The 13,627-nt window shown below is 48.5% G+C and overlaps 1 protein-coding gene across 1 annotated transcript in view; it reads left to right on the top strand.

Annotated features, from left to right (window-relative positions):
* Window positions 1-13,627, top strand: part of MAP3K19 (mitogen-activated protein kinase kinase kinase 19) — a 97,463-nt gene that overhangs the window by 19,249 nt on the left and 64,587 nt on the right. Inside the window, exons 4-6 of the mRNA XM_066575140.1 lie at window positions 3,000-3,115; window positions 3,193-3,296; window positions 8,521-8,605. Coding sequence (XP_066431237.1) covers window positions 3,000-3,115; window positions 3,193-3,296; window positions 8,521-8,605 — 305 coding nt within the window. The remainder of the gene's footprint in view (window positions 1-2,999; window positions 3,116-3,192; window positions 3,297-8,520; window positions 8,606-13,627) is intronic.

Raw genomic sequence — 13,627 nt, 5'->3', positions numbered from 1 at the left:
TCAGGGTCAGTACAGGATAAGTAATGTATGTACACAGTGACTCCACCAGCATAATAGTGAGTACAGCTCTGGAGTATAATACGGGATGTAACTCAGGAGCAGTACAGGATAAGTAATGTATGTATACAGTGACTCCACCAGCAGAATAGTGAGTGCAGCTCTGGAGTATAATACAGGATGTAACTCAGGATCAGTACAGGATAAGTAATGTATGTACACAGTGACTGCACCAGCAGAATAGTGAGTGCAGCTCTGCAGTATAATACAGGATAAGTAATGTATGTACACAGTGACTTCATCAGCAGAATAGTGAGTGCAGCTCTGGAGTATAATACAGGATGTAACTCAGGATCAGTACAGGATAAGTAATGTATGTACACAGTGACTCCACCAGCAGAATAGTGAGTGCAGCTCTGGGGTATAATACAGGATGTAACTCAGGATCAGTACAGGATAAGTAATGTATGTACACAGTGACTCCACCAGCAGAATAGTGAGTGCAGCTCTGGATTATAATACAGGATGTAACTCAGGATCAGTACAGGATAAGTAATGTATGTACACAGTGACTCCACCAGCAGAATAGTGAGTGCAGCTCTGGCGTATAATACAGGATGTAACTCAGGATCAGTACAGGATAAGTAATGTATGTACACAGTGACTCCACCAGCAGAATAGTGAGTGCAGCTCTGCAGTATAATACAGGATGTAACTCAGGAGCAGTACAGGATAAGTAATGTATGTACACAGTGACTCCACCAGCAGAATAGTGAGTGCAACTCTGGGGTATAATACAGGATGTAACTCAGGAGCAGTACAGGATAAGTAATGTATGTACAGAGTGACTCCACCAGCAGAATAGTGAGTGCAGCTCTGGAGTATAATACAGGATGGAACTCAGCATCAGTGCAGGATAAGTAATGTATGTACGCAGTGACTCCACCGCCAGCAGAATAGTGAGTGCAGCTCTGCAGTATAATTCAGGATGTAACTCAGGGTCAGTGCAGGATAAGTAATGTATGTATACAGTGACTCCACCAGCAGAATAGTGAGTGCAGCTCTGCAGTATAATTCAGGATGTAACTCAGGGTCAGTACAGGATAAGTAATGTATGTACACAGTGACTCCACCAGCAGAATAGTGAGTGCAGCTCTGGAGTATAATACAGGATGTAACTCAGGATCAGTACAGGATAAGTAATGTATGTACACAGTGACTCCACCAGCAGAATAGTGAGTGCAGCTCTGGGGTATAATACAGCATGTAACTCAGGATCAGTACAGGATAAGTAATGTATGTACACAGTGACTCCACCAGCAGAATAGTGAGTGCAGCTCTGGGGTATAATACAAGATGTAACTCAGGGTCAGTACAGAATAAGTAATGTATGTACACAGTGACTCCACCAGCAGAATAGTGAGTGCAGCTCTGCAGTATAATACAGGATGTAACTCAGGAGCAGTACAGGATAAGTAATGTATGTACATAGTGACTCCACCAGCAGAATAGTGAGTGCAACTCTGGGGTATAATACAGGATGTAACTCAGGGTCAGTACAGGATAAGTAATGTATGTACACAGTGACTTCACCAGCAGAATAGTGAGCGCAGCTCTGGAGTATAATACAGGATGGAACTCAGCATCAGTGCAGGATAAGTAATGTATGTACGCAGTGACTCCACCGCCAGCAGAATAGTGAGTGCAGCTCTGCAGTATAATTCAGGATGTAACTCAGGGTCAGTGCAGGATAAGTAATGTATGTATACAGTGACTCCACCAGCAGAATAGTGAGTGCAGCTCTGGAGTATAATACAGGATGTAACTCAGCATCAGTGCAGGATAAGTAATGTATGTACGCAGTGACTCCACCAGCAGAATAGTGAGTGCAGTTCTGCAGTATAATACAGGATGTAACTCAGGAGCAGTACAGGATAAGTAATGTATGTACACAGTGACTCCACCAGCAGCAGAATAGTGAGTGCAGCTCTGGAGTATAATACAGGATGTAACTCAGGAGCAGTACAGGATAAGTAATGTATGTACACAGTGACTCCACCAGCAGAATAGTGAGTGCAGCTCTGGGGTATAATACAGGATGTAACTCAGGAGCAGTACAGGATAAGTAATGTATGTACACAGTGATTCCACCAGCAGAATAGTGAGTGCAGCTCTGGGGTATAATACAGGAAGTAACTCAGGAGCAGTACAGGATAAGTAATGTATGTACACAGTGACTCCACCAGCAGAGTAGTGAGTGCAGCTCTGGGGTATAATACAGGATGTAACTCGGGATCAGTACAAGATAATTAATGTATGTACACAGTGACTCCACCAGCAGAATAGTGAGTGCAGCTCTGCAGTATAATACAGGATGTAACTCAGGATCAGTACAGGATAAGTAATGTATGTACACAGTGACTCCTCCAGCAGAATAGTGAGTGCAGCTCTGCAGGATAATGCAGGATGGAATTCAGGATTGGTACAGGGTAGTTAGTGTAATAGGCTCTGACACAGCCTATGGTCCGATTGGTCCGGTGTCGCCAGTAGAGCAAAGTGTGATTGTTCTTACTAAGAGAAACCACGTAAATCTGTAGACATGAGACCTTTTAATGACCAACAAGAATACATGATGTTACAGTGGCTTCCATCCTCTCAGGGTTCTTCCTCAGGCTTAAAGAAACAAATCTAAAGACATATCTATATATAAAACCCTATACACATGATCACATGGAAGGGCGCAGACATTGTGATTAACAGCTCTTAGGTAAATCCCAGGGAGGGATGAGCAGAACAGTAAATAATCAGTCCAGTGACAAGGAATGTGGAAGTTTAGGAGTCCTGAAGGTGCAGCAGAGGTGGCTTTGGAGCCAGTCCTCGCCAGAAGGTTGTGTTTTTCTGGGCTGTCCTCTCGCTGCTGATGGGTTCTGATATTTTGGTGCCCTCTAGTGGTGATAGATATATACAGATATATGGGACTGTAACCAGAACTGTAACGACAGAGACGTGGCGCTCCTGGACGCTGGAGGACGGTCCGCAGTCAGCTACGTGGCAGCAGTTGAGAATCCCCTGAGACGGCAGCTGCTAGACGTCTTGGAGAGGTGCGCAGCCCCGGCAGGTAAAGTATTGCGGTGTGTGGCTGGAGAGACACGGCTACTGACTAAACCCTTCACATGTTTGGCTTTGCTTCCACAGGTGCACATGATGGCGGCTCAGATGACGTCCCCTCTGACACAACGGCACTATTATGTGTCACTGGGATCCACAGCTCTGCCATTGAGAAGTTGAGCTCGGAGGAGGTAAGCTAAGCTTGGAGGAGGTAAGCTGCGCCTCGCTCTCTCCTGTTGCCTCCTCTCTTCAAAGTAAAGGCCCATTTACACGGGACGATTATTGTTAGGAGCCGTTCGCGGGGTTTTGAATGCTATCTGTCCCGTATGAATGCATGCAGAAACTGAACCACTGCCTGCTGACAGTGAATGGCGGCAGCGGGGTAGGGCGATCCCCAGTTGCTCCTCCTCCATGCCAACTGTTCCCGGTGGCCCCGCCTCCATGCTGGCCGCGCTCTGAGTGATCCACTGATACTCACTCCTGTCTAACCGCACCAAGCTTCACTGGAACACATCGTTTGCCCGCAGCTCGTCCCGTGTAAAGGGGCCTTTGGACACATTCCAAGCGAGGTTGTGTTCTGCCCACTGGGGGGCTCCACCTCACCTCCCAGCATGACCGGCTGCCTACTGGCAGTTTTTCATCAGAATAGAGGGCGCCGGTTTAGCGTTTAAGTGGCATTTCGTGTTTACTTGTAGTTCAAAGGTTGTGTCTGGGATGGGAAAATCATGGCTGCTTTCTTCCAAAACAACACAGTGCCACTCCTGTGCACAGGTTGTGTGCGGTACTGCATCTCAACCCCATTCACTTCCATGTAGCAGAGCTGCAATACCAGACACAACACATGGACAAAAATGGCGCTGTCTTTGTTAATCCTGATGACGCTGTGATTTTCTGAATAGTAGATAGTGTGTGAGCATCTGGGGGTCTTCAGGGTAGTAGTGTGAGAGCATGTGGGGGTCTTCAGGGTAGTAGTGTGAGAGCATGTGGGGGTCTTCAGGGTAGTAGTGTGAGAGCATGTGGGGGTCTTCAGGGTAGTAGTGTGAGAGCATCTGGGGGTCTTCAGGGTAGTAGTGTGAGAGCATCTTGAGGTCTTCAGGGTAGTAGTGTGAGAGCATGTGGGGGTCTTCAGGGTAGTAGTGTGAGAGCATGTGGGGGTCTTCAGGGTAGTAGTGTGAGAGCATATGGGGGTCTTCAGGGTAGTAGTGTGAGAGCATTTGGGTGTCTTCAAGGTAGTAGTGTGAGAGCATGTGGGGGTCTTCAGGGTAGTAGTGTGAGAGCATCTGGGGGTCTTCAGGGTAGTAGTTTGAGACCATGTGGGGGTCTTCAGGGTAGTAGTGTGAGAACATGTGGGGGTCTTCCGGGTAGTAGTGTGAGAGCATCTTGGGGTCTTCAGGGTAGTAGTGTGAGAGCATCTGGGGGTTTTCAGGGTAGTAGTGTGAGAGTATCTAGGGGTCTTCAGGATAGTAGTGTGAGAGCATCTGGGGGTTTTCAGGGTAGTAGTGTGAGAGCATTTGGGTGTCTTCAGGGTAGTAGTGTGAGAGCATTTGGGGGTCTTCAGGGTAGTAGTGTGAGAGCATGTGGGGGTCTTCAGGGTAGTAGTGTGAGAGCATCTGGGGGTCTTCAGGGTAGTAGTGTGAGAGCATCTTGAGGTCTTCAGGGTAGTAGTGTGAGAGCATCTGGGGGTCTTCAGGGTAGTAGTGTGAGAGCATGTGGGGGTCTTCAGGGTAGTAGTGTGAGAGCATGTGGGGGTCTTCAGGGTAGTAGTGTGAGAGCATATGGGGGTCTTCAGGGTAGTAGTGTGAGAGCATTTGGGTGTCTTCAGGGTAGTAGTGTGAGAGCATGTGGGGGTCTTCAGGGTAGTAGTGTGAGAGCATCTGGGGGTCTTCAGGGTAGTAGTTTGAGACCATGTGGGGGTCTTCAGGGTAGTAGTGTGAGAACATGTGGGGGTCTTCCGGGTAATAGTGTGAGAGCATCTTGGGGTCTTCAGGGTAGTAGTGTGAGAGCATCTGGGGGTTTTCAGGGTAGTAGTGTGAGAGTATCTAGGGGTCTTCAGGGTAGTAGTGTGAGAGCATCTGGGGGTTTTCAGGGTAGTAGTGTGAGAGTATCTAGGGGTCTTCAGGGTAGTAGTGTGAGGGCATCTAGGGGTCTTCAGGGTAGTAGTGTGAGAGCATCTGGGGGTCTTCAGGGTAGTAGTGTGAGAGCATCTGGGGGTCTTCAGGGTAGTAGTGTGAGAGCATCTGTGGGTCTTCATGGTAGTAGTGTGAGAGCATCTTGGGGTCTTCAGGGTCTTCCTGTAGGGGTTTTCTCTTATAAACAACTCCTGTGTATCAACCCTAAATTATACGGCTATCATAGAGGGGGTCTCCAGCATGAGGCCAAGGACGAGAGCTTCAGTTCTGGTGGACCCTCATCCATTGGAGCTGGTTGGCCATACTGGGGGTCACATCTGGTCGCTGGAGGGGCACCCAGAACATAACATTTGATACTAGTAACGGTATCCCCTCCTATATTGCCCCCTGTGGTACCCCACTAGTAACAGTGACCCCCCCCCAATACAGCCCCCTGTGGTACCCCAGTAGTAACAGTAACCCCTCTAATACTGCCCCCTGTGGTACTCCACTAGTAACAGTGACCCCACCAATCCTGCCCACTGTGTTACCCTACTTGTAACGGTAACCCCTCCAATACTGCCCCCTGTGGTACCCCACTAGTAACAGTGACCCCTCCAATACAGCCCCATGTGGTACCCCAGTAGTAACAGTAACCCCTCTAATACTGCCCCCTGTGGTACCCCACTAGTAACCGTAAACCCTCCAATACAGCCCCCTGTGGTACCCCAGTAGAAACAGTGACCCCCTGCAATGCTGACCCCTGTGATACACCACTAATAACCATGACCCCTCTATTGCTACCTCTTATGGTACCCCACTAGTAAGGGTGACCCTTCTAATACTGCCCCTGTGGTACCCCACTAGTAATGGTGACCCCCTCCAGTACTGCCCCCTGTGGTACCCCACTAGTAAAAGTGACCCCCTCTAATACTGAGCCCTGTGGTACACCACTAGAGATGGTGACCCTCCCAGTACAGCCCCCTGTGGTAACCCACTAGCAACAGTGACCCCCTCTAATACTGAGTCCTGTGGTACACCACTAGAGATGGTGACCCCCTACATTACTGCCTCTTGTGGTTCCCCACTTGTAAGAGTGACCCCCTCCAATACTGACCACTGTGGTACCCCACTAGTAATGGTGACCCCTCCAATACCGACCCCTGTGGTAACCCACTAGTAACGGTGACCCACTCAATACTGACCCCTGGGGTACCCCACTAGTCACAGTAACCCCCAATACTGACCCCTCGGGTACCCCAGTAGTCACAGTGACCCCTCCAATACTGACCACTGTGGTACCCCACTAGTAACGGTGACCCCCCTCTAATACTGCCCCTGTGGTACCCCATTAGTAACAGCAACACCCTCCAATACTGCCCCCTGTGGTACCCCACTAGTAACAGTGACCCCCTCCAATACTGCCCCCTGTGGTACCCCACTAGTAACAGTGACCCCTCCAATACTGCCTCCTGTGGTACCCCATTAGTAATGGTAACCCCTTTAATACTGCCCCCTGTGGTACCCCAGTAGTAACAGTAACCCCTCTAAAACTGCCCCCTGTGGTACCCCACTAGTAACAGTAAACCCTCCAATACTACCCCCTGTGGTACCCTACTAGTAACAATAAACCCTCCAATACTGCCCCCTGTGGTACTCCACTAGTAACAGTGAGCCCTGCAATACTGCCCCCTGTGGTACCCCAGTAGTAACAGTAACCCCTCTAATACTGCCCCCTGTGGTACCCTACTAGTAACAATAAACCCTCCAATACTGTCCCCTGTGGTACCCCACTAGTAACGGTAAACCCTCCAATACAGCCCCCTGTGATACACCATTAATAACGATGACCCCTCTATTACTGCCCCCTGTGCTAGCCCACTAGTAACGGTGACCCTTCCAATACTGCCCCCTGTTGTACCCCACTAGAATAGGCGACACCTCTATTGCTTCCCCTTTATGGTACCCTACTAGTAATGGTGACGCCCTCCAGTACTGCCCCCTGTGGTACCCCACTAGTAACAGTGAGCCTCTCTAATACTGAGCCCTGTGGTACACCATCAGAGATGGTGACCCCCTCCATTGCTGTCTATTGTGGTTCCCCACTAGTAACAGTGAACCCCTCTAATACTGACCACTGTGGTACCCCACTAGTAATGGTGAACCCTCCAATACCGACCCCTGTGGTACCCCACTAGTAACGGTGACCCACTCAATACTGACCCTTGGGGTACCCCACTAGTCACAGTAACCCCCAATATTGACCCCTCGGGTACCCCAGTAGTAATGGTGACGCCCTCCAGTCCTGCCCCTGTGGTACCCCACTACTAACAGTGACCCCTCCAATACTGACCGCTGTGGTACCCCACTAGTAACGGTGACCCCTCCAATACTGCCCCTGTGGTACCCCACTAGTAACTGTGACCCCCTCTAATACTGCCCCTGTGGTACCCCACTAGTAACGGTGACCCCCTCTAATACTGCCCCTATGGTACCCCACTAGTAACGGTGACCCCCTCTAATACTGCCCCTATGGTACCCCACTAGTAACGGTGACCCCTCCAATACTGCCCCTGTGGTACCCCACTAGTAACTGTGACCCCCTCTAATACTGCCCCTATGGTACACCACTAGTAACGGTGACCCCCTCTAATACTTCCACTGTGGTACCCCACTAGTAACGGTGACCCCTTCTAATACTGCCCCTGTGGTACCCCACTAGTAACTGTGACCCCCTCTAATACTGCCCCTATGGTACACCACTAGTAACGGAGACCCCCTCTAATACTGCCCCTGTGGTACCCCACTAGTAACGGTGACCCCCTCTAATACTGCCCCTGTGGTACCCCACTAGTAACTGTGACCTCTCCTCTAACAGATGATTCAGGACCTGTAATCACGCAATCAGTGCCAGGGTTGCCTCCTGGTTAGGTGTAGGACACCCGCACCTCTGTTTAGTCTTCGGTGACTTCGCAGTGAGCAGTTCAGGCCACTTTGTCTTCCATTGGTTTGGATTTCAGAGTCGTTGCTGTTCCTGGAGTAATAATCATTGAGCCGTGTCGCCAAACAGTCGGCACAAATCCGGAACATTCCTCTCATTACTGGACAATCCAGTGCAGCTCCTTGGGAATACTGAAGGCAAGAAGATCAGCGTCTACAGGGCCAAAACCGGAGTCAGAACGCTCCCTGTAGATGCTGATCTCTGAAGAGCTGAGCGTGTGACGGAGGAGAGGGGTCTGTATCTAGCGGGGCTCGGGTCCGGCAGACACTCCTCCTGACCTTCCTGCTGTTCTGCATTGTTTTTCAGGCAAGCAGTGATGGGAATTTCCGGGTTGATTTAGAGGAGCCGCCGGACCCCGCAGCCAGTGATCACGGAGGAAGCTGCCGTACAGGTGGGTCCCCGTGTGCCTCGCTGACACCTTCCCTCTGCAGCGGGTCGTGGTTCTGCACTCCGAATGGAGGGTAGCTGCATTAGATGAGACTGACATTCAGTCATTTTCGAAGACCTGCAGCTAAAGTGCGGAACGTTCTACAACCTCTATTTCCATAAATGCAATAAGCAAAAAAAAAACCTTTCCTTCTGTCCTCCAGCAGCACAATGATGGGGTATTCTTCTCCGTCAACTGACAGGCACGCCTCCCAGCCATCCTATATAGCGCCAGGACCCTGAAAACCATTTAGTGGTTTTTGTCCTGTGAGGGGGACAGATGGATGTTGGCCGCCTTATGGTCATGCAACGGGCGACAAGGCCTGCACTCTGAGCAGTTTCTAAAATGTGGCTTAGGAGCCGTGTCACGGTGGCAATGAGTACAGCACGCCCTTTGTAATCTTGTGCACCGTTGAAGGTATATAACAGGATCTGGACGACTAATGGAATTAGGTGATCGTGACGCCAGTGCCTGGATTAAGAGCGCTTCGTAGCTAAATAAGACTAACACACGGATGTAGGTAAGTGACAGGTACACCATTTACTTTCAGACCCGTGGTTGTCTGCATTATTCTTACACTCCAGAAATTGCATATACAACTTGCATATATACTGTTTAACACTTTATGCATGGATAAATAAACTTTGAGCAGACAGCATCTGAGCTAAGGAAGAGCTATATAGAAAGAACTGACAAGAAAATACCCTTTATAAACACCATTAACAGTTTTGCCATTCCTGAAACACTGTGCTCAATTTTTCTTGAGTACTCAAAGACTTCTATGAAGATTCTCTACTTCTTGTCTGAAGTTGTTGTCCAGTAGAAAGCAGCGCTGGCTTGAGCGGACATCAGTTTTGGGAAAACAACCAATCTCTCTTTCTCTGCGTTGGGGTAATGTATAAGCTGTTGCACACAGGATTTCTTGAAAGTTTACATAGCTGGTCTCTAATTACAGCAGGGCAGAGGAGAAAGAAGAAGCTAGGTCTTCAGATGGCTATCCGCTTGCTTCCTCTGTGTCCATCTTGGCTACTCTACCCTCTGAGTCACCTCTTTACTGTCTGACTCCATACTCCCTACATACTGCTCTTCGCTTCCGTTTTCTAACCCTGTTATCAATTTCTAAGTGCGCAATACAAAATGAACCGGAACCCCCACCTTTTTCCCTCACTCAGGGGGCCTGTCACTAACTGATTTACAATGGTGCCTAAAACCTTAAAGGGGTTGTCTCGCGAAATCAAGTGGGGTTATACATTTCTGTATGGCCATATTAATGCACTTTGTAATATACATCGTGCATTAAATATGAGCCATACAGAAGTTATTCACTTACCTGCTCCGTTGCTAGCGTCCCCGTTGCCATGGTTCCGTCTAACTTCGGTGTCTTCTTGCTTTTTTAGACGCGCTTGCGCAGATGGATCTTCTCCCTTCGGCTGGTCTTGGAAGCATCGGCGTTTTGGCTCCGCCCCCTTGTACGCGTCATCGCGTAGCTCCGCCCCCATGACGTGTGCCGGTTCCAGCCTCCTGATTGGCTGTACCCGTCACGTGCCGATTCCAGCCAATCAGAAGGCTGGAACCGGCACACGTCATGGGGGCGGAGCTACGCGATGACGCGTACAAGGGGGCGGAGCCAAAACGCCGATGCTTCCAAGACCAGCCGAAGGGAGAAGATCCATCTGCGCAAGCGCGTCTAAAAAAGCAAGAAGACACCGAAGTTAGACGGAACCATGGCAACGGGGACGCTAGCAACGGAGCAGGTAAGTGAATAACTTCTGTATGGCTCATATTTAATGCACGATGTACATTACAAAGTGCATTAATATGGCCATACAGAAGTGTATAGACCCACTTGCTTTCGCGAGACAACCCCTTTAACTCTTTAGTTTCCTGACTCCTTTTCTTATTAAATGAAGTCCAGCCTAACTACACTTTGTTAAATGAACTGGTAGTTAGAACAGTTGCTCTTAACTTACAGGTAAAGTACTTTTATTCTGTAGTGCCAATCCAGGTCACTGCAGTCATTCGGTCGCTGGTTCTTTCACCGGTTAGAAGGATCTGAATGCAAGAATTTGGCATCTAGCTAGGCACCGCACCATTTTGATTGAGCGGCACTCTTCTTGTGTCTTAAGACAACTGCAGATGGAACTCTTATTTCTATGTAAAGAAACAAAGGCAAGGAGACGACAAAGTGAGCTTCTGCATGAAACGGGTCATTTTCTAACATTGTTTTCTCTCCTCATATATTCAGAGATGTTGGCTGCTGAGGTCTCGGCTGAGCGCGAGTCCAAGCAGTCTCCATACGTAGTTGCAGATAGTGTGACATACCTGATAGGTAGCAGTAGGGTGTTGCCCACAGGAGAACCCACTACTCAAGACCTGGTGATCTTAAAACATTTCCTCCCGGAGTCAATGCAGGAATTCAGGGACCCCTTTACCCACTATTCTACGTGTTCCAAACGCAGGAGAAGACCACCTTCTGATGAGGAATCCCAGATCTTCCACAAAACTAATTCTTCTGCTTCTTCTGAAGATGAGGATGTGGAGGGAAGGTTTTATTTCCCAAAAGGGAAAAGTAATAAACCTTTAAGATCCATCTGGTCAAGGGACCAATATTTTGATTCGAGGGAAGCCTTGGAGCCCACTTCTGGGGGACCTAGGGTCTTCAAAGTGGATTATACTTTGAATAAAGCAAAGATGGTTGAATGGAAACACCCAGAGAAAGGACCAATCCTTTCTAGACAGTTTAAGACCACATTCCTGATTATCGCATCGCACTGTGGTACCAACTGAAAATGGATCAAGCCTTCAGGATCCTATGGACCGTTGAGCCAGTAGCACCCTGAGAAGATGCTATACGGCATAATCTGCACAGTGTAGGATTTAGCTCTGGTCCAAACTGATACAAATGACGGGGTACCTGGAGATGATATCCTTTCAGCCTTTTAAGCACTCAGCCTCAAGGTTGAATTCCTTTGCGATGCATCAGCACAGCATACAAGACTCGAAGCAAAGGGTATGGGCCTTGCCACGGTGGCTAGGCGGACCCTATGGCTACAAGCATGGACATCAAATAACACCTTAAAGTACCATCTTTGCAGCCTTACGTTTGAGTCAGGCAAGCTAGTTGGCTCTGAGCTTGATAAAATCATGGCAGGGCTAGTGGGAAAAAGAAAGAGATCCTTACCGCAGGCCATTTAGGGCCGGGGCATTCATCAAGGAGAGGTAGATCTTCCCCGAGGGCCTGCAATATAGATTGCAATATCAGCGTAACATAAGTCAGAGAAGGGGCACTAGAGGCCCAAGAGGCAAGGCAGAATAAGCCAGAAACCTGACCCCCCCCCCCCCCAGATATATTAGCCGTTCCAGTAGGAGGGCATCTCCGTTTCTTCCTTCAGAGTTGGTTAGAATCAATGCAGGACCTTTGGGTCCTAGACATAATACGCTCAGGCTATTAAACAGATTTCATATCCCCTCCAATACACTATTTTGTTCACATTTCCTGGTTTCATATCTTCATATACCAATTGGTGGTCCTTACAGAAAATTTCCAAGAGTTGCTTGATAGACAGGAGGTCTATGGTTCAACCTGTTGACTACAGATGCATCCCAACTAGGTTGGGGCACCCATTTGGAGGACGTCAGAGTTCGAGGGATTTGAACATCGCAGGAGAAGAATTTATCTTCCAATCTGAGAGAACTTCGGGCAATGAGGCTTGCCCTGACTCACTTTGCCCTGCGGATCAAAGGGGAGGGTGGTAAAAGTCAGGTAAGCCAACATGGCTGCAGTCCACTACATCAACAAGCGGGGTGGCACTCAATCTCAGCCCCTCCAAATTGAGGTGGGAAAGATCATGAGATGGGCAGAGGAGAATTGAATCCACCTTACAGCGGTGCATATCCAAGGGATATGCAATGTAATAGCAGACGAATTCAGCTGAGGTCTCTCTGTTCCAGAAGAGTGGGCTCTGAATCCAGAGATATTCCATCAGATCACTCTCAGATGGGTGTTGCGGAGGTTGGCCTGATGGTGACCAGACTCAGCACCAAGGTGGAGAAATTTTGCTCACTATACCAGGAGGACCATTCCCTGGCAGTCAATACTCTATCCATCCCTTGGAGGTTCAAGTTGGCCTATATATTCTCTCCAGTTTCCATGATAATGAGTGTATTGATGGAGATCAGGCAAGACCAGGCCACGATAATAGCCATCATACTGTTTTGGCTTAGAAGGTCATGGTTTTCCCTGCTAATGCACATGAGTCAAGGGCATTATTGGAGGCTTTCCCCCATGCAGAACCTGGTGTCTCAGGGCATACAGCTCTGCCCACATCTAAACAGATTCAACCTGACAGCCTGGAGGTTGACCAGTCCCTACTAAGGGGTAGAGGGATTTCGGAAGCAGTGGTGAATATACTGCAACATTCCAGAGTAGATTCTACAAAAAGACTACAAGCAAGAATCCATAGAGTATTATGACATGGTGCTCAGAATATGGATTCCCTCCTGAAGATCTCTCCATCATCAACAATTTGGAATTGTTGCAATGTAGACTAGACAAAGGTCTCAGTGTATCAACCTTTCAAGGTTCAAGTTTCAGCAATGATGGCTTTCTTGGGCAAACAAGTCTTGGAAGATTCTTTAGTAAAGAGAGTCCTCAAAGCAGCAGCAAGGCTCAGACCAGTTGTCCTCAGACCCATTCCCCAATAGGATCTATCAGTGTTTAGAGGAGGTTGATTTTAAATACCTTTCGATATAAGTGACTTTTCTGCTGGCCGTGACATCAGCCAAGAGAAATGGGTAATTGCAGGCTTTTGGGCCTAATACTACTTTATTACAAGACCCTCCTTCCTAAATACAAACCAGGTTGTAACATTTCCAGCCTTCCGCCCGGATTCCTCCTCTGAAGGAGAGGAAAGGCTTTGCACCCTAGATTTACACAGAAACCTTAAAGTTTATCTGAAAAGATCTCAGGATATTAGGCTGGGTGAG

Source organism: Eleutherodactylus coqui, chromosome 8 (assembly GCF_035609145.1).
Source record: "Eleutherodactylus coqui strain aEleCoq1 chromosome 8, aEleCoq1.hap1, whole genome shotgun sequence".
Classification (NCBI taxonomy): domain Eukaryota; kingdom Metazoa; phylum Chordata; class Amphibia; order Anura; family Eleutherodactylidae; genus Eleutherodactylus; species Eleutherodactylus coqui.
The sequence above is the reverse complement of the archived record's forward strand: the minus strand, read 5'-3'. Positions and strand labels throughout refer to the sequence as shown.